At 36.8% G+C, this 22,626-nt stretch overlaps 2 protein-coding genes across 4 annotated transcripts in view; one reads left to right on the plus strand and one right to left on the minus strand.

The window, feature by feature from the left end:
* The window catches only part of Cip2a (cellular inhibitor of PP2A), a 36,008-nt gene extending 23,761 nt beyond the window's left edge, over nt 1-12,247 (minus strand). The window contains exons 1-8 of the mRNA XM_041673153.1: nt 12,072-12,247; nt 8,548-8,695; nt 6,380-6,492; nt 4,602-4,696; nt 3,668-3,764; nt 3,168-3,290; nt 2,904-3,049; nt 219-294 (exon numbers count right to left, since the gene is read on the minus strand). Of these exons, the coding sequence (XP_041529087.1) occupies nt 219-294; nt 2,904-3,049; nt 3,168-3,290; nt 3,668-3,764; nt 4,602-4,696; nt 6,380-6,492; nt 8,548-8,695; nt 12,072-12,173 (900 nt within the window). The 5' untranslated portion in view covers nt 12,174-12,247. The remainder of the gene's footprint in view (nt 1-218; nt 295-2,903; nt 3,050-3,167; nt 3,291-3,667; nt 3,765-4,601; nt 4,697-6,379; nt 6,493-8,547; nt 8,696-12,071) is intronic.
* A 105-nt stretch (nt 12,248-12,352) lies between these two features.
* Dzip3 (DAZ interacting zinc finger protein 3) overlaps nt 12,353-22,626 on the plus strand; it is an 80,813-nt gene continuing 70,539 nt past the window's right edge. For all 3 annotated transcript variants that reach the window (XM_041672984.1, XM_041672986.1, XM_041672985.1), the window contains exon 1: nt 12,353-12,634. The gene's annotated coding sequence lies outside the window, so the exon portion shown is untranslated. The remainder of the gene's footprint in view (nt 12,635-22,626) is intronic.

The following is a 22,626-nucleotide window of genomic DNA, read 5'->3' on the forward strand; positions in this document are numbered from 1 at the left end:
TCTGAATGTGGTTGACAATTGGGGCAGACTGGGGGGCCAAAGGTAATGGCACTGGGATTTGTCTCTCTGAAAGAAAAACTTAAAGTAGCTTCCATTTTGTAATGCACTCATGCTGATGTCAACATTGGGTAAATGAGTGTGAAGTTGCAGCTAACTTAGGTTTTGCTGCACATTTTAAACTTTGAAAGTATAAAACAAAATGCCACGCTTTTGCATACCTTTGAAGAAGAATCAGGGTCTTTCGCATTTAGAAGTCCTAGAACTTGATTAAGACACGAAGAGAAGTGTTCATACCTAGGTTTGAAGGTATGTATTAAATGACAGAAGAGCAAGAATTGTAGGCAAAGCAAAGAGGGTAGATCTCATCAAAACATATTACAAACATGCATGAAATTCTCAAAAAATAAACTAAATTTGCTTACAATGTTTACATAGATATTCCATGATTTATGACATAGTTTTGTACCCATAAATCCATGTAAACTTAAAACTACTCCATGTGAAAAATGTATTTTTTACAACCCAATCTACTGACTAATAAAACATAGCAACATTAGTACATTGTAGTTGACTGGTTGTTTACCATTGGCACTTGAGGGGCTGATTTTCACCTGCAGATTACAGTCACTGTCTAGCACTGCAAAGGTCAAGAAATAAAGCTGCTATGTGGCCAGGGCTTAGATTTGGGTCTTTACCTTGAAAACGATCAAAGGGATATAATGGTTGAAACGAAAGTTAATGCTTAAGCACACGTATAAGAGAAGTGACAGCTGAACAGGAAACAGTCCATGAAATATGAAAATAATCTGCTGAAGATGACAGTGAGGCTTACAGCACACTGTAATAAAATGTTTATGAGCAGAACAGGCTAGAGCTAAGAAAGAATGGGCAGAAACAAGTTTGTCTAGGCATGCAAATAGGTGGGGGGACTCTAAGCAGATGGGAGTCTTCATTTTGTTTTTCCTGTATTTGAAATAAAGACAAAGTAAGGCCAGGATGTAGTGGGGCACGCCTTTAATTCTAGCACTCCGGAGGCAGAGGCAAGTGAATCTCTGTGAGTTCAAGACCAGCCTGGTCTACAGAGTAAGTTCCAAAACAGCTCTACTACATACACACACACACACACACACACACACACACACACACAAAAAAAAGACAAAGGATAAAGTAAGCTTGAGCATGAAAGGCAGCAAAAGAAAGCAATGCATATTTGAATGAGACATTGTAGGTATCAAGGAAGCTGACAGAATAAATAAAAGGGTCTGTTCCAGGGAAAGCTTTGTGATTTTTCTCCTATTTATTTAGAAACAGAATCAAGATTGAGACCTTAAGCGGGGCAGTGGTGGCGCACGCCTTTAATCCCAGCCTCAAATACAGGAGGCAGAGGCAGGCAGATCTCTGTGAGTTCGAGACCAGCCTGGTCTACAAGAGCTAGTTCCAGGACAGGCTGCAAAACCACAGAGAAAACCTGTCTCGAAAAACAAAACAAAACAAAAAAAAAAAAAAAGATTGAGATCTTAACAAATGGCCTCAAAAGAAGATAACATGCTTCTTGGAGATCTAGTCTGTACAAAAAGGAGAAGGAGAGCTGGGCGTTGGTGGCGCACACCTTTAATCCCAGCACTCGGGAGGCAGAGGCAGGCGGATCTCTGTGAGTTCAAGGCCAGCCTGGTCTACAAGAGCTAGTTCCAGGACAGGAACCAAAAACTATGGAGAAACCCTGTCTTGAAAAATCAAAAAAAAAAAAAAAAAAAAAAAAAAAAAAAAGAAGGAAAGAATGCAACTGAGAGACTGAAAGGAGTATTAGCTTAGCAATCTCCCACTGCTGCTACAAAGTCATTTTTCTGTTTCCTGAGACCACATCCAAAAGATGATTTCTATTTACTACAAAGCTTTTAAGTAAGCATTCATTATGTGACAGCCAGAACAGATACACATGGATATTCTGATCCTCACAACAGATGAAAAGAGGACAGGTAAAGGGAAGGTACTCTGCAGGAAAGATGCCCTTATCTATGACACTGACTTGATAGCCATTTGTATCACAGATGTTTAGAAAAAATAAGAAACACTAAAGTGAATGTGTCTTGTTTTGCAGAACTTCAGTTACCCAAGGTTAATTTTGCCCTGGTCTTTAGGTCTATTTTGTTCACGAAAAGTCAGAAATTATTAAACATTCTGCTGCTGCTGAGACTCATTTGTCTCTCACTGCTTGCACAATGTAGGTGCTCAATAAATGTTTTCTTATTTGGCTATGAGTCACTATTTGAACCAATTTCTAGATCCTAACACAACTTAAGTATTGAGAAAATGAAATTAAGATGCTAAAATCAAGGTCTGGAGAGATAGTTCAGTGATCAAGGATGAGTGTTACTTTTCCAAAAGAGCGGGGTCAATTCCTAGCAACTATATTGAGTAGATCACAACCATCCATGACTCCAGTTTCAGAGGTCCTTATGTTTTCTTCTAGCCTCCACAAGGACCAGGCACACACATGGTGCACATATATGCAGGCAAAACCCCATATATATAAAATAAAAATAAACTGCATGAAAATAAAGACAAAGACTCTAACGCAATGAACTTTTAGAAAGTATATGTTACTGACTTTCAAATGTAATTGACAAGAAACACTTGGAGACAAATATAAAAATGTTCTGGTGCTGGAGATATGGCTTAACCACTAAAAGTGTTCTTTGTCACAGTATTGGGTTCAGTTCCCGGCATCCACAAGGCAGCTCACACATGTCTTCAACTCTAGTTCCAGGGATCCTAGGCCTTCTTCTGGTTTTAACAGGCACGAGGCACAAATGTGGTACATACACATATACGCTGGCACAACACTCATACACACAGAATCTAAAATAATAAATAAAAAAATGTTATATTGATAAATAACATACCTGGTAAGATAATCAGCAATTTTAGGATTTTTAAGGAGATCTATAAGTAGGTCGACTGAGTACTTTCTTGTTAGGGTCCCATCACCATTTATTAGAATATTAAATATTAGTTGGAAAGTCTGATGAATGTTTCGAGCATGAAATAGCTTTGAAAAATTGGGAAAACTGTATTATACACAAGAAATTATAAGCTGATATCTTAATGATTTTAAAATATTAAACACTATGATCTCAAAATTAATTTCAAAAGTAGAAAAGAATTACCTTTTCCCCCACTTCTTCATTTAGCGTCAAACTGGATAATATTGAAAGTGCAAACACAACTATAGTCAAACTGCTGTGTGCTAGGAAGCTTATGAGAGTTCGATAAAAGGATTTCACATTACTCTGAAGGAGAAAAGAAACTGAATTTAAAAATGTACATTTTGGTTAAAAAATACAATTGTACAGAGTGGACAAGCTTATTAAACATTATCATGAACTTTTCAACACATGGTGACTATTTTTAAAGGGAAAATTATTATTAATATTTAAAGGAAAATTTTACAACATAGATAAGTAGAAATTAAAGGACTATTTGTTATACACAGTATCTGGAGAAAATTTTCTTTTTTGGTAAAGGTACCCAAATGGCATGGGCAAGGCCATAGGTTCCATACTTAGCATTGGAAATAAAAAAAAAAAAGAGAGAAAAACTTGGAAGAATTTAGGAATAGAACCTACTATAAAATATACATACATACATAATCAAACCCTCAACTCACCAAAGTTTTTATTTGTGTTTGAACAAAAAGATTGTGCCGACAAAGATTTGCCAACAATCCTAGGCAAGGCATGGTTAACTCATCTTCAGAAGACTGACTGTTGTAAAGACAGAAAGCATGGTATCCACTCTATTTAGTCAAAATCACAGAGTAGTTAATATACATAAGCTTCTATATGTAAAAACAAGATTATCATACAGTATATTATTTCCTTTATGTTTTAAAGCTAAATTATTCCATTCAAATGTGCCACAGAAATAAAGAAATAGCAGTCAGAATGACTACATTTAATTATGCTCACCTACAGAGCATACAACGTTCACCTTGATTATTTTCATAAATCAATTTGTTAGATCTTACTTATGAAAATTAGACCTATTTTAAGATACTCAACCCTTAAAATCATCCAAGTGGAGGAAACAGGTATTAGTTAGTTTAAAAACCTAGAAAGCTGGTAAGATGATTGCTCTTTTAGAGAATTGGGGCGCAGTTCCAAGCACTCACACTGGACAGCACACAACTCTCTGTAAGTCCAGCTCCAGAAAATATGAAGACCTCTTTTGTCTTCCACAGATACCTGCACATACATGGTGTACCTCACGTACTTAGGCACAAATACATACACAAAAATAAATGATTTTTTTTTTGCTTTTAAAGTTAGAAAACATTAACTAAGGAGAAATGATCTACCACCTAGTTTTAGTTTAAAAATAAACAAATATTTTTGTCACCTTACTAGACCTGGATGGAGGTGGGCGGTACTTGGACTTCCCACAGGTCAGGGAACCCTGATTGCTCTTCGAGCTGATGAGGGAGGGGGACTTGATCGGGGGAGGGAAATGGGAGGCGGTGGCGGGGAGGAGGCAGAAATCCTTAATAAATAAATAAATTAAAAAAAATAAACAAAGAAATTACAGCTTGGTTGTATACTTACATATGACCAATCAGGAATGTAATTAAGTCATCTATGTGGGCACCAGAATGAAAAAACTTGACATTATATGTTAACCTCTGCAGAAGTTGAATGCACTGAGAATAAGAAAATAATTGTGAGTATACACATGAAAACATACTGACCACTGATAAAAATAAACTATTGCAAGTATTTCATTTTAGTATATCATTTTAGGAACCAAACACTAGAGCAAGAGCCATACCATTTTTTAAGCTTACTTAAAAAATTTTACTTCAAAACATATATTCTAAGCAATGAGACTACTAAGAACCATGGGAGTCGTGTCTTAATTTATCCATTTCTACATATTTTATTTAATGGCTTGTCATTGCTATGGTTTGAATGGCACCTAGTTATGTCCATTTAAGGTGGGTCCTGTGATTTAAACCTTAGTTTCTTAGATGGTGGTACCGGGAGGTAGCAGAACTTGTACAAGTTAGGGCTTAAATAGAGGTCCTTAGATCACTGAAGGTATCATGTATTTCCCATGTGACCCTGATGGTAGTTCTTAAGAGAAGAAAAAGGAACAAGTCTGGTCCCAGTATCTCTCGTATCTTACCTGAGATATGATCATGTTCCCACCCTTTCTATTTGCCATGATTATAGCCAGAAGACCCTTTGCCAGATCTAAAAAATAGTTGATATAAATAGGATGTCCTTGAACCACCAAACCTATGAGATAAATACATATTTTTCCTTATCAAATGAACTACTCCCAAGTATTCAGCTGTAGTAACTAAATCTGACCAGTCATCTACCTTATTCCCCTACTTACACTAAACTTGAGTGTGGGTTGAATTAATTTGAAGGTATCTTTTTCCCTTTACATTTTATGTCTAAAAGTGAATGTCAGTTCAATTTGTCATGTTTATCTTTCTTGCAGATGATGACATTTTAGATTCAATAAAATGATGGGTGAAAGAGTTTTCAAATTATGCTAAACAAGTATGAACCATAGCTTTAAGTTTTGTAAGATTTTTTTCTTTGTAAATTTTTTCTTCAACAGTCCAAGGCTATATAACCTAAATTAAAATTTTAACGTGAATAGTTCACACTTCCAAAGGAACACATCTGTGTCCTTAAGTTATAGTGTTATAAGTTAAAGTGGTGATTATGCAGATCTGGTTATCTCTGATTCCTTCTTTAGAAATATTTACATATCTGACACGTGACCAACCAGCTCCTAATAAGTACTATGCCTGATGATGTCATGTCATCATATAAAATAAAACATCTTACTGTTTTGGAATAGAATATTTGTTTAACTATATAAAGAAGTATCACATTTATTTGTGTTGCAGAATAATTGTTTAACGATGCAACAGTGCACTGCTTTTGTTTATGTTGCATTTATTTAACTATGTAAAGATGTGTTGCCTGCCTAAGGCACCTGATTAGTAAAAAGCTGAATGGCCAATTGCTAGGCAGAGGAGTAATAGGTGGGACTCGGGGAGCAGAGAGAAAAGGGAAGCTAGCCAGCCAGGGGGTCAGCCAGCCAGCCACAGAAGCAGGAAAGCTGGAGGTAAATGAGCCTCAGGAAAACACATAGATTAATAGAAAGGGGTAAATATAAGTTAAAGAAAAAAAGCTAGCTAGAAACAAACCTAGAGCTAATGCCAAGCATTTATAATTAGCAATAAGTCTTCGCATCATGATTTGAAGCTGGCTGTCCGGGAAAGCTGACTACATCTTACCAATTCTTGTCTGAGAATAAAGAAAGGAGAACAGGAGTCAATATACTATGAGGATCTGTATACCTGTAAAAACACTGAATCACTGTGGCAAGTGCTGCTCCGACAAACCACTCCTGCCAATACACTATTCAGGTTGTATATACTCTGAAGACAGTCTCTGGTTTCAGTATCTACAGCTAAAAGTTAAAATAAAATGGCATAAAATGTATCACTTTTACTTGCAGAAATCTTTCCACAATAGTAAAATAATTTTATGTCATATAATCTTATTGTTAAGGAAGACAAAACATGAGAAAGTGTTTAATTTTGAGATTTTGAATCAGGATCTCACTCTGTAGCCCAGACTGGCCTGGAATTCATGGCAGTTCCTCCTGTCTCAACCTTAGGAATGCTGAGGTTACAGGATTAAGCCACCATGGCTGGCCAAGACAGATTTTTTTTTTTAATTAATGCACACCAATTTCAAAGTATAAATAATTTTTCTACATAGATTACTATCAAAGGAAAAAAGCCTTGCTTTACGTATGTCTTGAAGCTTGGCTGTTAAAACAATATAACAGCTGGGGTTGGTGGTATACGCCTGTAATCCCCACTTACGAGAATGAGGCAAGAAAATTTTGAGTTCCATCCTAGCCTGGATTATATAGTATGCAGTCAGATTATCATTTCAACTTCTTTTATAAATCCAAAGACTTAAAATATAAAATCTATTACTTAAAAATAAATAATTTAAATTAGAAGGTACACATCAAACCATTAACTAAGATTGTATCCCTAAAGGTAGAAATGATAAAGAAGGCTGGGATAATGAATAACAACTCATGCCATTTTACTCTTATCTGTATTATCTAATATAACAGCCACTAGTACATATTACTCTGCAACTATTTAAATTAAGTTTAACCAAAATTAGATTCAGCTCCCCAGACTTCAAATGCTTGACAAGCCTATATGGCAAGAGGCTACTCTAAGGAACAATACAAACTCAGAATATTTCTATCACTAATAATACTTAGATTGTTGTGCAAAACAGTGCAATGCTGCTCTCTGCTAATACTTCTCTATTACTAAGATACCTGATTATAACCATAGACATAAATATCTAACACCTCTGTGCATACAAAAATCAAGGGGAAAATGATTAATAGATGAACATTTAAAAATGAAACATAACGAGAATAGAAAAAATAACTACAGTTTATCTTTGGTTCTAAGTTCAATGTAGACTATTACTGAGGATTATTTTTAGAGACTATACATCTTTCTGATTGTTGTCTTTAATACTGGCATTATGCTCACGTGGCTTTTTGTTTTTTAAAATTCAATAGAATGTCATTTCCCCATATACATTCTTTTCTACAGAATATGGAAGTCTTTAAGATATGGTATGTGTATGTATGTATGTATATATATATATATATATATATATATGAGCTCATATGTACATGTATGTGTGGGTCTGTACATATATATATACTCAGGGACTCTCTTTCTTTCTTTCTTTCTTTCTTAATTAAAAAAATTAATTTCATAGTATTCCAAATTCTAAAAAAAGAAAGTATGAAAACATTACCCAGTTGAGACAACAAATATATATATATATACGTGCATATATATATATACGTATATATATATATATATATATGAGCTCATATGTACATGTATGTGTGGGTCTGTACATATGTATATACTCAGGGACTCTCTTTCTTTCTTTCTTTCTTTCTTTCTTTTTTTGAGACAGGGTTTCTCTGTTTAGCCCTGACTGTCCTGGAACTCACTCTGTAGACTCAGCTGGCATTGAACTCAGAGATTCTCCTAGCTCTGTCCCAAGTGCTGGGATTAAAGGCATGTGCCACCACCACCCAGCTTCAGAGACTCTTTTGAGAGAACCTGAAATAAGACAAACTTTAAATGGTTCTACAATGAAGAAATATTTTGAAACTAAATCACTCTTGAAGAATTCTATTAATTATTAATTCTATTAATATTAAAAATATTAAGTTCAGGACTGGAGAGATGGCTCAGTGTTAAAAGTACTAGCTGCTCTTCCAGAGGTCCTGAATTCCATTACCAGCCACTACATGATGGCTCATAGCCATTTATAGTGGGATTCTTTTGGAGTGCAGGAGTACATGCAGATAGAGCACTCATATACATAAAATAAATAAATCTTAAAAAAATTAATTTCATAGTATTCCAAACTCTAAAAAAAGAAAGTATGAAAACATTACCCAGTTGAGACAGCAAATTGATAATACTTAAGATCAGTGAAGCACTTATGTTTGGGTCTTCAAGAAGTTCTACGAGGCAACTCAAACATTCACTTGGTAGTATCTGCTGTGATGTAAACAGTCGTGCCAGCTTTTGTCCACAAACCACCTATGAAATACGAAGCAAATGTGTTAAGTTCTGGCAATTTCTATGTCTTCTGTATTTCAAGTAAACCATTTTAATGACATGCTACTTAGCCTTTTCTTTCCCAGTTTAGAAAACACACCTTTCTGCCCATATACAGATTCTTTCCTTCTCTAGTCGAATTACCTAGATTTCAGTTTGTTTACTTTCTCCAGAAGCATTTCAATAAGCCACTTAGATCATCTAAGTTTTACTTATTACACAGCCTTACAGTATACTATTATTTCCTTAATGTATTAGTGAACTTCTGACTACCATTTATATATTGTCTGTATTATACTATACTGAACACAGACTAAAAATGTATACTAGAACTTTGGTAGTTTGAATGTAATTTGCTCCCATAAACTCATAGCAAGTGGCACTATTAGGAGGTGTGGCTTTTTTGAAGGAAGTGTGTCACTGTGGGGACTGGCTTTGAGGTCTCATGTATGCTCAAAACAGGCCCAGTATCTCAGACCATTTCCTGTTGCCTGTGCATCAAGATATAAGAACTTTCAGCTCCTCTAATACCATGTCTGCCTGTATGCTGCATTGCTTCCTGCCATGACAACAAAGAACTGAACCTCTGAACTGTAAGCAAGTCATCCCAATTAAATGTTTCCTTTGTAAGAGTTGCTGTAGTTATGGTGCCTCTTCATACCAATAGAAACCCTAACTAAGAAAAGACCCAAGCAGATTTATTATTCTGAAGCCTAGTATACTCATACCATCTACTCTGAGAATGGTATATGAAGTCTAATGGATAACAACTCCTTTCAGGTTGAGTCTAGAAGTTAGGAAATTATGCAGAAACCATAAAGTTAATAAAGAATATTTTTAAATCTAGCAAAGATAAGATTTTTACTTTTCAACCCAGTTATTTTAGTAAGGGAGAGTCAACATAAACCTGGTATTAAACAATTTGATATTTCAGAATTAGACTAACACATCTTATATACATACTCTAAAAGGTCACATCTAAACGGACTGCTTTATAACCCTCTAATTATTAGAGTCTAATACCTCCTTTCTGTATCTCCTTTACATTTTCTCACTTTCTTACCAAGCTTCACTCTTGGAATTTCACATTACCTATTCACTAACAGAATATGCTTTAACGTTAATGTCTGTAAGACTGGAAACAAGCTGGGCTGTGGTGGCCACACCTTTAATCCCAGCGATGCAGAAGCACAATCTGGGATTCCCCTCTGTATGCTGTGAATACCATTGGTTAATAAAGAAACTGCCTTGGCCTGTTGATAGGGCAGAACTTAGGTAGACGTGGGGGTGGGGGAAATGATGGATGGACTAAACTGAATGCTGAGATGAAGAAGGCAGAGTCAAGGAGATGCCATGTAGCCACCAGAAACAGATAGGAACTTTGGAACTTTATCTGGTAAGCCACAGCCTCATGGCAATACACAGCTAAGTAGAAATGGGTTAAATTAAGATGTAGGAGTTAGCCAATAAGAAGCTAGACCTAATGGGCCAAGCAGTGACGTAAATAATATAGTTTCTGTGTGATTATTTTGGGGCTGAGCAGTCAGGAACAAAACAAGAGGCCTCCTCCAACAGAGGCAGGTAGATCTCTGTGAGTTTGAGGCCAGCCTGGTCTACAGAGTGAGTTCCAGAAGAGCCAGAAATGTTTCACAGAGAAACTCTGTCTCAAAAACCCAAAACAACAATAACAATAACAACAACAACAAAAATCAAAAAAACTGGAAACAAATTTGTAACTGGTAACTTATCTTGGGGTTAAGAATTTTCTGAACATGGTCTCTTTTTTCTATTAATAATTTTAGCCATAGTCAGGCATGGTGGTGAATGCCTTTAATCCCAGCATTCAGACAGGGGGATGTCTTTGAGTCTGAGGCTAGCCTGGTCTACAAAGTGAAATCTAGGACAGTCAGGGCTACACAGAGAAACCCTATCTTGAAAAAACAAAAAATAAATGAATAAATAAAATTTTAGCTATCTAGAAGATAAAGACATTTTTTGTTTTGAACATGATTGGAACTGGACTTATATTTCAATAATATTCTAACATATAATAATTAGTTAATACAAGGTAAAAAATAAATTTTCTCCTAATGAAAACTAGTTTATTTTACTGATAAAACTTATCTGGCCTTGGCATTGGCCTGAATGCTTTACATCTGTTATTCTTTTTCATATTCATAACTCTTTAAGTTAAATGCTACTGATTTGATTTATATTTGAGTAAACTGAGACATTCACTGATAAAGGCGCACAACCAAGACTTCTTCAAAGAGGTGAACCCATGCTTTTAATAACTAGATACACAGTCAGTGATGTAAATACTATCTATCAATAAATACAACAACAGCTCAACTTTGCCCTGACCATCATGAAATGACACAAAGTGCAGGTTTGTGTAGGGTTCTAATGTCAAACTATGGCAGAAGTTCAAAATAATGAAAAAAAAAATCCCTTTTTGTGACATATACTTGTATATTCCTCAGAAAGTTTGCAGTGCTCGGCATGACGACACCAACCATTAACAAAAAAAGGTAAATACTAAGGATGATATGGCTGAGTGATGGCAGTTTCGATATATTGCTAGGAAGTAAAATTCTGCAAATCTTTTTGAGAACTGTTTCTAGCAATACAAAATGAAAGTGAATGTGGATTGGATGGCTCAGCAGATAAGAGAATGTACTAATTTTTGCAGAGGTCCTGAGTTTTGAGTCCCAGCACCCATATCAAGGAGCTCACAGCTGCTTCCCTAGCTCCAGAGGATATAATGCCCTCTTCTGCCTTCTGAAGGTTCTGCACTCGGGCGCACATGCATCACACATATGCAGACATAATTAAATTTTTTTAAAAAAAATTAAAAGAACAAAATAGGGAGCATAGGCCTTTCTCATAACCCGATAGCTCGACTGGTAGGTTTATAAGAAACAAATGCATTCAAAATTTTAAAAAAGTATGACTACAATGAGCTGATTCATAATTCCATCCAGACCTGGAAAAAAAATCCAAATGTCTATCAACAGGTACACAACCTGAGGAATACTTATATAAATGGAATTACACATAACATAAAAAGTAAGTCCTGCTAGTGCATGCAACCTGAATGAATCGCCCTGATTATATTGAATGATGAAGCCACTCAATATCCAAAAAAGAAAACAAAATGAATTTAGAAGATGGGCACCTAAAAGAAGGACCAGGAACACGCAGACACACTCCCCTCTTCCCCTCTCTCTCCAGTCAAGACACACCCTGCTGGTCGGGAGCAGGCGACCGTCCCCCTCTGGGCAGCCTCCCAGTCGCCGTCACCGTCACTCGCTGGGTGACTGAAGGGGGCACCCCCTCGCGCCCCGAAACCCCTTACCTCCAGGTGCCTCAGGAGCTGGGTGGCGTTCGCCTCCGACTTAACGGCTTTGTACTGACTGATGCTCAGGAGCAAGGACTTCAAGCAGGCGGTGGAGTCCATGCCGAGGCGCCGTCCTGTCAGCGGCCACAGCCACCAGCTCGCCACGACCTCCAGCTGAAGCCGCGCTTTTTTTGATTTTCTTAGGTCCCGCCGATTCGGCTCCGGCTGCTTCCGGTTCCGGTCGGCTTCCGGAAGTCTCCGGGCAGCCTCCGGGAATTCTGCCTGTGATTGGCGGGGGTTGGGCCGAGGGTCGAGGCTCTGGGGGAGCAGGGAGGTGGCGGCGGGGGAAGCCCCGCAGCAGCCCCCTTTCAGCCGAGCGGCCGCGAGAAGGTCCGCGAAGACGCGGGATCTCGCGAGACACGCGAGTGCGGCTCAACTTGTGGAGGGGCTGCGGGGCGCACGGGGTCGGTGCGCGTCGGGGGCTCTGGTTGCGTGGGCGTCCTCGGCGGCGGCGCTGCGGGGCCTGGTGTTCGTGCGCGTCAGCCTCTGCTCGGACACGGCCGCTCCCCTAGTCTAGCACGGTGAGGAACTCCGAGCGGCATCTCTGTGACTGAGGTCTGGATGTGGCGGGGGAGGGGCCGCAGTTCCTCCAGCCGCGCTGTTTTGGGTCCACGACTAAACCTGTGGCCTTCGGGATCCTGGGGCAAGTTAGGCACGGCCTTACAATGGAATTTGTCATCCCCCCTCCCCCCCTCCAGAGAGTACCCTGGCCGGAAGTGCTCCCGAGCTGTGTTCTCATCAACGTTGATATCTGTAGGCGAAGGTGCTTGTTCCTGTCTGGCGTGGTTGATTACTTTGTATATTTTAGTGACTCTTAAAAAAAAAAAGTCACTGTTGATATATATATATTTAAATTAGAGGTAATGTTTTGCATGGCTATATAACGAAGTGAGACAACAGCGATTTGCTGCGGTTACTCAAGACTTTGTAGCTTATGTATTCATTTGTGCATGCATCCATTCATTCCATTTTAAACAAGTATGTATAACGTACTAGGGATTGGCACTCAGAACAAAGACGGGGAAGTGTTGCCTGCTGAGAAGCAACTTCTAATAAGGGACATGGTCTAAGCAGAAAAGTACTCTTGGAATCCACTACATACATGAGAAATGCACCATCCATGAAGAGTGGAGCCAGTTGGCTTATAAACTCCTTTGCCTCCTCTGTGATTGCTTCTTACTGCTTCAGTCTTTTCAGAAAGTAAAACCCGAGGGTATCCTGTTTCACATGACTGTTCATTCAATAAATATTTACCAAGCGTCTGCATTGGGACGGGAACTTTTCTGGTCACAAGAGGCTCAGTCAGTGGGCATTGGATTTAACATTCTGGGGAGAAAAAAATAGAATAAACTAAGAGAAAAAAAAATACTTTGGTTAATGGTGATGACGACAGGAGAAGAGGTCAGGATAGGCCTCACTAAAACAAAACAAAAAGACATTGGAGGAAATCGTTTCAATAGTTGAGAAATCAGACTTTGTAGGAGAAAATGCTGCCAATTAGTTGAAGTAACGTGGGCAGAGGTCAATGGGGGAATATGACAGTGTGCCATGAAGAGCCTGAACTCGTAGTCGCCAGAGAGTGAGGCTGAGTAGTGATGTGGAAAATCAGGTCATATAACGGTCTTGCAGACTATTGTCAAATCAGTTAATCACTGTGAAGGGTTAATTATTGACTGATAGGTCTTCTGTGTTAAGGACAGTCATTGGTAAATGGAGTTGTAAGAATATAGTGACAAGTGTCCAGCATCATCCCCATTTGGACAAGTAGGAAGGACCCCAAGCTGCCCATATCAAGTGCCATCTCTACAATCTAGATGAGATTTCAAGTTTCCAGATAGGATTAAGAAGGTAGAGATAATGTAATAATTGTATCTTTTAGATTCAGTGAAATTTTATATAGTTTGTCAGTTCTGTATTTTTCTAATTAAGTGTATTCCTAGGTATTATGTGAGAATTTCCTTTTCTTATCAGATTTTGCTATTCGAAAATACAGTTACTGGGTTTTGATGTATCTTTAAGTCAGCTACTTACCAAATTTTGTAAGACCAAAGTCTAAGAGTTTAGTGTACCTCTTAGGTTTCCTACATGTATATTGTCTATAAACACAGTTTCTTCCTATAAAGTGTCTCAGTTTATTGTATTAATAGAATCGTGACAACATGGACATCATGGTGATAGAGAAGATCTTCAACATTATAACCAGAACAGTTTATAATTGTTCATGTTTAGGACATTTCTATTTATCTCTTTTGTTTTTTAAAATGTCCAGAAGTTTACATTTATACATTTGGTTTTCCTTTTAAAGAAACACAGTGAATTAGGTTGATTTTTTTTGTTGGATACTAATAATAACAAACACTTTTGAGTACTTGCCATTCATCAAAGGACATTCTAAGGACTACTTAATTCTCATAAAAAAGTCAGCACTATCTAGTTGATTACTATTTTATAGATTGCAAAGTATGACATAAGGTGTTTGTGAAGCTCACAAAGACAGTAGTAGCAAAAGAACTTCTGGTTTTACTCAGGATTCCATGCCTTGTGTCTTGAAGTTAGAATTTTCAGTACTTTTCATTTTTCATTTTTCTCATTTTGGGTTTGCGGCAAATGTTATTTTTGTGTCAGGTTGACATAAAAACTAGTCAGGAAAGACGGTAAAGTCTGGAGAACTATAAGTGTTACTGGGAAAAGTAGAGTGTTATTAGGAATACATTATTTTAGATGAAATCCAGTTCACTCAATCTTTAAGGATTAGCATAAAATCTTTCCTCCATGTAAGCTTTTTTTTTTTTTTACTGTGGTTTACATTTTATCTAGATAGTCCTCCAGTTTATAATGTAGGAAAGAGGCTTAAAAGAAATAATGCTTGCTTACGATTTTAAAACAAGTTTTAGATCATTAGCTGATTTAGTTTCAGAAGAAATTAAAAGTATTGAATACTGAATAGTAACATCAATTTTTAACATAACCACCATTTAATAGTAATAAATCAGTCTGAATGAAGGCAGGGATTGAAGTTTTTATAGAACTGTAGAATGTGATGTAGGGATCATAGCACAAACCAATGATCCATTGTTCATGCATCTATCATATACTTCATGAAGTTAGGTGGTTAGTACACACCTTGATTCTGAGGATACAGTGGTGAATTTCCACTCAAGTAGAGTTTTCATTTTAGTGAAGAGGTAAGATAATATATAAGACGTAAATAAGCTATGAACATTAGTATGTGTTTTGGTGAAAAACTCAGGGAAGAGAGAGAGGATGGTACTAAGGATTAAAATGTTTCCATTTTTGATTGCAGATTTGGGCAGCCAACTTGTATAGAAAACAAAATATTTAAAAATCAGGATTTATTTCTTGTTCATGGGTGTAGAGGTTGACTGTAGTCAGACCAACCTAGATTAAAATTGGCTGAGTGTGTCTATTCAGCTATTTTGTGGAAAGTGATAACTATCTAGACATCAGTTTACATTATGTCAAGATTTCTGCAGGAGATGTGTATTCTATTAAATTTATGAGTAATAAATGCATTGGGGATGCAAAGAAATCAATGCTTCAAGGCAAAATGTTGTAGAAGTCAGTATGGATAGAGAAGTTTCTTTCTAAGTTTGGAACTTAGTAATTAAGTATTTAGAGATTGGAGAGACATGGAGAAAATCCCAGATCTGACTAAGAAGGAACTGCAAGCGAATACAAATGCTCTGTTAACCCTGTGATCATCTTACATCTAAAGAACCTATTTACTACCTCTTAACAGAAGTCTAGATTAGCAGAACAGTTTTACTACTTAGCAGCATCTTATTCTGCCTTCAAGGTTTTGATGCTGAAAAGAGATAGGTGGCATTATTGGTTGAATGAATGTTGAGTGTGTAAACCATATCAGGTGTTCTGACTTGTGGAACTTGCATTCTAGTGGGGACATAAGGCCAAATCTAAAATAAGGAATTACATAGTGGACATTAATAACCACAAATGTTTCTTGGGCCCAAGTTCCAAAGAATGGATTATTAGTAGCTATCAACTGAAACAGGACAAATATTTCATTGGCTCAGGTTTCAAAACAAGGGGTTTATTCATAGACATTCAGCAGGTACAACAAATGTTTCAGTTACCTAGGTTCTAAACTTTGACTGTGGAGATATCCAGGAGTAAGAAATAACAGATTAAGCATGTGGTTATTTAGAAACATTTCTCTGTTACAACTAAAACTTTTCAAATATTGATACTGAACTTTTCATCCTTTATGCAGAGCCACCCCCCCCCGTGAAATTGTATCAGATTATTCCTATTTATCAGGAATATTAGCCCTTATTACAAAGCCAAAGTGCTAAAAAGAAAAAGTTTTTTTAAAAAAAAGAAAGAAAAGAGTATTATCTCTTTTGTTGAAATAATAGGCACATCCCCATAATGATGCTTTGGTCATGATGTGTGTCTGATGTTGGTCCAGAAAGATCATGTTAAATTGGAAACTTCCTATGACCAGGTGACATCCTAGTTGCCATGGTGTCATAATGCAACACATTAAATGACAACATCATATAAAAGTGTAGCATATACAGATATGTATGCTACAAATAAATTACTAATGTTTTATGTAATTACTGTATCACACTTATCATTACCTTGAAATGCTCTGGTATTTGTAATTAAAAAGCTTACTGTAAAATGGTATATGCCACGTCAAACCAGAAAGAAATATCTTCATATGTCTGTTGTTTACCAAATCTTTTATATTGAGGCCATGTCTAGTGATTTTCCATTGCCCTATCAGTGTGTATTAAAGGGCACTTAACATGTTTATACCATAGTAAAATAACTCAAAGACAGATGTGTCTAATGTTCCTGTCCACTAAGAGGTATGATAATTCTATTTTCTTTACTGATTGATCAAGCCATAAAATTTACTTTCAACTTTTGAAATAAACTTACAGCTTTTCTTTCTACATATTTTACAGAATTCATATCTATGCCAAGAGTAGAAGTCTTGATAATTTGAATTAATATTTTCCACCTATTTTCACATCTAATTTTATATCATATTGTTCAAAATATGCCTGGACTTTTTTGTTTGTTTCACACAATTACTACACATTGTTTCTGAATTCTGTTTCTTAAGTAAGTAAAGATGCAAGAGACATACATGACGGAATTTTAATAATAATTTTCTTGAAGGACTGCTTCTTTGAATAGAATAAGGTCCTCTGTATATCTCATAAAAATTTTTAGTTAAATTTATGAAACAAGTGGAATCTTGTGAATTAAAGCAAGAAGCTTTTTTAAAAGAAAGCAATGGATATGTCAAAACTATATAGAAAGATTTTAGAAATAAATAGTAATACTGTAGTTTTTCTTATTTATTTTTATATTAGTTTAGTACCTGCATATAATTAATACGTTAATTGATTTTCTTATTGTCATTGTGTTCTCAGACTTTTTAATGCTTTGTGGATAGGTAGTCAAATAAAATTTGTACTTTTTAATTTAACCTTGAGATGAATCATCCAGAGACAGGTTTAAATCATTCATTCCAGTACCATGTGTAGTATCTGGTCAATAGTTCTTCTGATTTACTTCATTGACAAGAAAAATGCCTAGCAAAGGTTTATGTGATTAATTCACTATAAACATTGCATATAATATATTTAGAGATTATTTGATGGCTAATAGTAGGCTCATATAGCTTTGTTTCTGATTGTGTACGTGCGCATCTAGCTGAACTCATTTGCATCCTTAGCTTATACAAAGTCAAGTATGGCCCTAGAAGTCAGGGAGAAGAGTGGAAAGAATTGCATTTTTACATGATTTTCTATGCTCAGTGATTTGTTAGTAATCTAAGTCTTTAGTTTTACAGTTTTTCTAATGGATTACAATAATGTTTATCCTTCAGTGTTGTGTGAGACATGTTTATTCAGTGTACATAGTTATATAGTTCATAGTTTTGTACACAAGAGCTGAGGAAATCTTACTCTCAACGAAACCACACAATGTCACCATTATGAGATAAGTATGTTCAGAAGCAACTGACTAGATTTGACTAGAATTAAAGATGTTTTACCTCAGGCCTAGTGGTAGTTGCCTATAATTCCAGCAGTTGGAAATAAATCAGAGGTAGCATGACAAGATTGAAGTCTTCTTGAGCAATATAATAAGATATGGTGTCGAAAAAAATTGTTCCTGAGACAATGCTAATTTTGCTCTAGGGAGGCATACTTACAGGCTAATTTGTAATAAAGAAGTCATGAATGTACATTTCAAGTCTCCTGCTTCCTAGTTTGAGTTGCCAAGTAGTTTTAGCAGTCATCTTTCTAAATGAGGCAAGAGTTGACATGGACATTTTTTAGTGGGGTGCACAAAATGCGTGATCAAAATCTTGAAAACAATTGGAAATATTTTCCAACTATCATCCTGCAGTTTTTTGAAGGGAGTTGTAATGGTGTGTCTATGTTTGTCTAAGTTCATTTTGCGATCTTGTACAGGAATTTAATACTAAAGATGAAAAAAATTAGAGACACTTACTTACTGGCCAAGGACACCTGTTTTGGCTGTGAGAATGAAAGCAGGCCACTTGGAGGGTCCACAGCAAAACTTAAGGCATGGCAATTTTATTCAGAACAATCAGACTTTTTATACCTTTATAAGAAACAGAATATAATGGCAATTGCCAGGATCAATGCAGTTGTAGTTGCCAGGACACAGTGATGTTTGTAAGCTATACAGGGTACACAAGATGTCCAAGACCAATTGTCCTGTCAAGCTTCTATGCTTCCTTGGCTTGAACAATATACAGAGAAACATAAAGTGTTCTGAACACTTCATTGCCTTAGGGAGTGTGTTGGTCTCTCAGGTCCTGGAAGGTTCATTGTGCCCCAGGAGCAACGGACTCTAACCTGTAAAACAGGTGATGCAACCTCTGAAAGCAGCTAGGCTATGCCAACTTCCATGATTCCACACATAAGTCATCAGTACATTTTATTCATTATTAGTACTGCTAATATAAAAGATTTGTGCAGCATGACACTGAGTTAAGTCTGGTGAATCATTCTATTTTTGTCATGCTAGATGCCACTAACATAAAAAACAAAGACTTTGATACTGAAGACACAAATCACCTATGCAATAGGTTGAATTTGTTCTCTTCCTTCTAAATTTGTTAAAGTGTAGCTTCTTAGTATGATGGCATTAGAAAATAGGGCCTTTAAGAGAGAAATTATTCATGGGATAGAGCTTCTGAACCTCAGAGAACTCTTACCCTATTCCTCCTACATGAAGATATGACGAGAACTTGCCAGGCTACAACCCAGTGTTAGGGTTGACTGTGGTGGTATCTTGATTCTGGAATTTTACCCTATGGAACGGAGAAATTTCAGTTGTCTGTAAGGCACCAAGTCTGTTGTTCTTCATTATAGTAGCCTCAGGGACAAAGACATGTACCATATTAAAAACCACTAAGGATCACTGTTGGTGTTTTTCCAACAGACACAGAATTACAACAGTTAAATAATTTTGGTAAAGAGCTCTTTTTTAGGGTTTTATTGCTGTGAAGAGACACCATGACCACAGTAGCTCTTATAAAGGATAGCATTTAATTGAGGCTGCCTTGCAGTTCAAAAGTTTAGTCCATTATTATCATGCCTGAAACATTGGCGGCATGCAAACAGACATGGTGCTTGAACGCTAGCTAAGTGTTCTATATCTTGATCCATAGGCAGCAGAAGGAGCTGATGTGTAGCTTAAGCATATGCCATCTGAAAGCCTGCCCCCACCGTGACACACTTCCTCCAACAAGGCCACGCCTCCTAATAGTACCACTCCTTGTGGGCCAAGCATTCAAACACCTGAATCTATGGGATCCATACCTATTTAAACCACACAAGCTCTAATCACAAAATGTCTCAATTGCCCTTCGAAAATCTTCAGTTATCACTTTGCTCCTTTTAATTTTATAGGGAAAAAAATGCTACTGAGTTGTTGAGGCTGATCTTGAACATGAGAGCGTCAAGGTTCAACCTTCTGAGTAGCAAGATAGGCTGTGCCACTGGGTCTGACTTTGAATTTTGAAGTAGCTATGACTTCTCATGTCTTAGGAGTTTTAATTTTTTTTTAAAGTTAAGCAAACATAATAGCAGTGTCAGATTCAGCTTGTCAAGAGACTCAAACTTCTGGAGTATGTTTAATTAATGTTGGCACAAGAATACATCTTAGCTGGACAGTGGTGGCGCTTGCCTTTAGTCCCACCACTTATTTGGGGGGTGGATCTCTATGAGTTTGAGTTCGGCCTGGTCTGTACAACGAGTTCCAGAACAGCCAGGACTGTTATTCAGAGAAACTCTGTCTCAAAAAAACAAAAACAAAACAAAAAACAAAAACAAAAGAAGAAAAAAGGAAGAAAAAGAAAAAACCATGAAAGATAGAAAGTAAAGGAATAGAGATTCGTTGAATTCAAAAACTCAAAATGTTAGGAAGTTGTCTATTAAAGGTTTTTTTTTTCAGATTTATTTATTTATTATGTGTACAATGTTCCTTCTGCATATATACTTCCATGCCAGAAGAGAGCACCAGATCGCAAAGCAGATGGTTGTGAGCCACTCTGGTTACTGGGATTTGAACTCAAGACCTCTGAAAGAGCTGCCAGTGCTCTTAGGCTGAGCCGTCTCTCCAGCCCCTATTAAAGGTTTTTTTTAACGCAGCATTTCTGTAATAGCAAAATTCTTTTAATGTGTCAAACCCCGTACAAGTGACATTTTCATCAATAGTACCATGGTTAAAAACGATACACTGGCAAAGGGTAAAGTAGATGTTTGTGTACTAATATGAAAATGTGAGAGGCTAAACAATGACTCTTAAGTTGCAACTTAGATCATGTAATATATTTAAAAAATAATTTTTTGCCCATTTCTTGTCTTAGTATTACTATTGCTTTCTATACCATACCATTTTCCTTTCACAGAAGAAGAATAGAGGAAAGTGAACTAATTTTGCTGTGTGCCTAAACAATGAAGTGATGGTGGTGATTATGATAATGAAAATGGTTATGGAAGAAACATGCTTTATAGGTCTTAGTATGTGACAAGGACTGTTTACAACTCCATCAAGTACAGATACCATTTTCATCTCCATTTTCAGAAGAACACACATAGATTATTTTTCAAAATTTCATATAAAGTTGAACGCCTAGTATGTATCTGAGCAGAACTGTATATTGCAGAATGAGTATAATGAGATAACTTGCAATTTCACTTTCTTATAGACATGTTTTATTATCTGTATTTATATAAACATCATAATTAGAATGGTCTTATTTTCTTACTGAGAGCAAAATCTTTTCTATATTTACTGCTTAAGTTTCTTAACACAATGCATTCTTTTAACTTAGTGGTTCTCCATCCAGCATAGTCTGTATTCCAGGGAATGAAATCGTCATGAAATAGATTGGTTGCCACAGTGGGACTGAGAGGTCTTAGTTTACAAATGAAAAACTCTTAATAAAATCCTCTCCTGGAGATTCCAAATATAATGCTTTATTTTCAAACACTAGCGTTGAGACAGGTGTGAGATCTACTTTTATTGTTCTCCACTCTGATAAGTTTTTCACCTGCATTCAGTAAGTGCTGAGGTTGGGAAGGGTAGAGAATTATGAGCCTCTGTACACCCTCTGAAATGGGAACTTCTTAACAAATCAGAGTCTACAAACTTGGGCAGGTAACTTAGTCAAGATGAACATTGGAGTGGAATTTTGCAAAAATCCATGAATAGTCTGGGAGAAGTGGCAGTTGCTACAATATAAACGTTTAAATTATAAGTAACTGTCATGTCTGCTTTGATGTGACTAATCGCAGCCTAAAACTGGGAACCAAAACCACTTCTACAAATGAATAAAGGAGTTTTCTGCTATAGCAGTAAATAAAAATGAGAGCTGGGAACTCCAGGGCAACAATAAAAAAGGCATTTTACTGGTATAGATAACAACATTTGTTCTGCCAGTGAAAAACAGCCTGTGGATAGAATCGTTGATGGATGAGATGTGTAGAAAATTGACAGTGAGCTGTAGCTTACCCTCCAGTCAAGCAGGAGCCTGATAAGTTCTGTGAAACAGAAGCAGCCTTGGTTTCAGGAAGACAGTGAATTGTCTCCTATGACAGGAAAGTTTACTGAAATGAATGCATTGGGGGAAACTAGATTCACCTTTTCTCCTATGTTAATCCTGCCTTTAAAGGTTTTCTCTGACCACTTCTAAAAAGTTAAGCACCCCTGGCTTATTGTAGTTGGACACTGGTAACACTTTGGTCTGGCTGCTTCCTTTTGGTTGCTAGGCACTTAGGCCTTCCCAGCTGAGGCTGTAAAATGCGGTTTCTGCTACTAGCCTCACTACTTGCTCTGCTACTAGAGTGTAGTAGGAGCTGCGGGCCTCTTCCCACAGCCTGGCTCCTGGCCGCCTGGCTAGCTTATACCCTGAAATACAAACTGTATTCATTTAAACACTGCCTGGCCCATTTCTATTAATGTGTGTAGC

The sequence above is a fragment of the Microtus oregoni genome, unplaced genomic scaffold, assembly GCF_018167655.1.
Source record: "Microtus oregoni isolate MIOR12 unplaced genomic scaffold, Mior012 000023F_ref0000262, whole genome shotgun sequence".
Lineage (NCBI taxonomy): Eukaryota > Metazoa > Chordata > Mammalia > Rodentia > Cricetidae > Microtus > Microtus oregoni.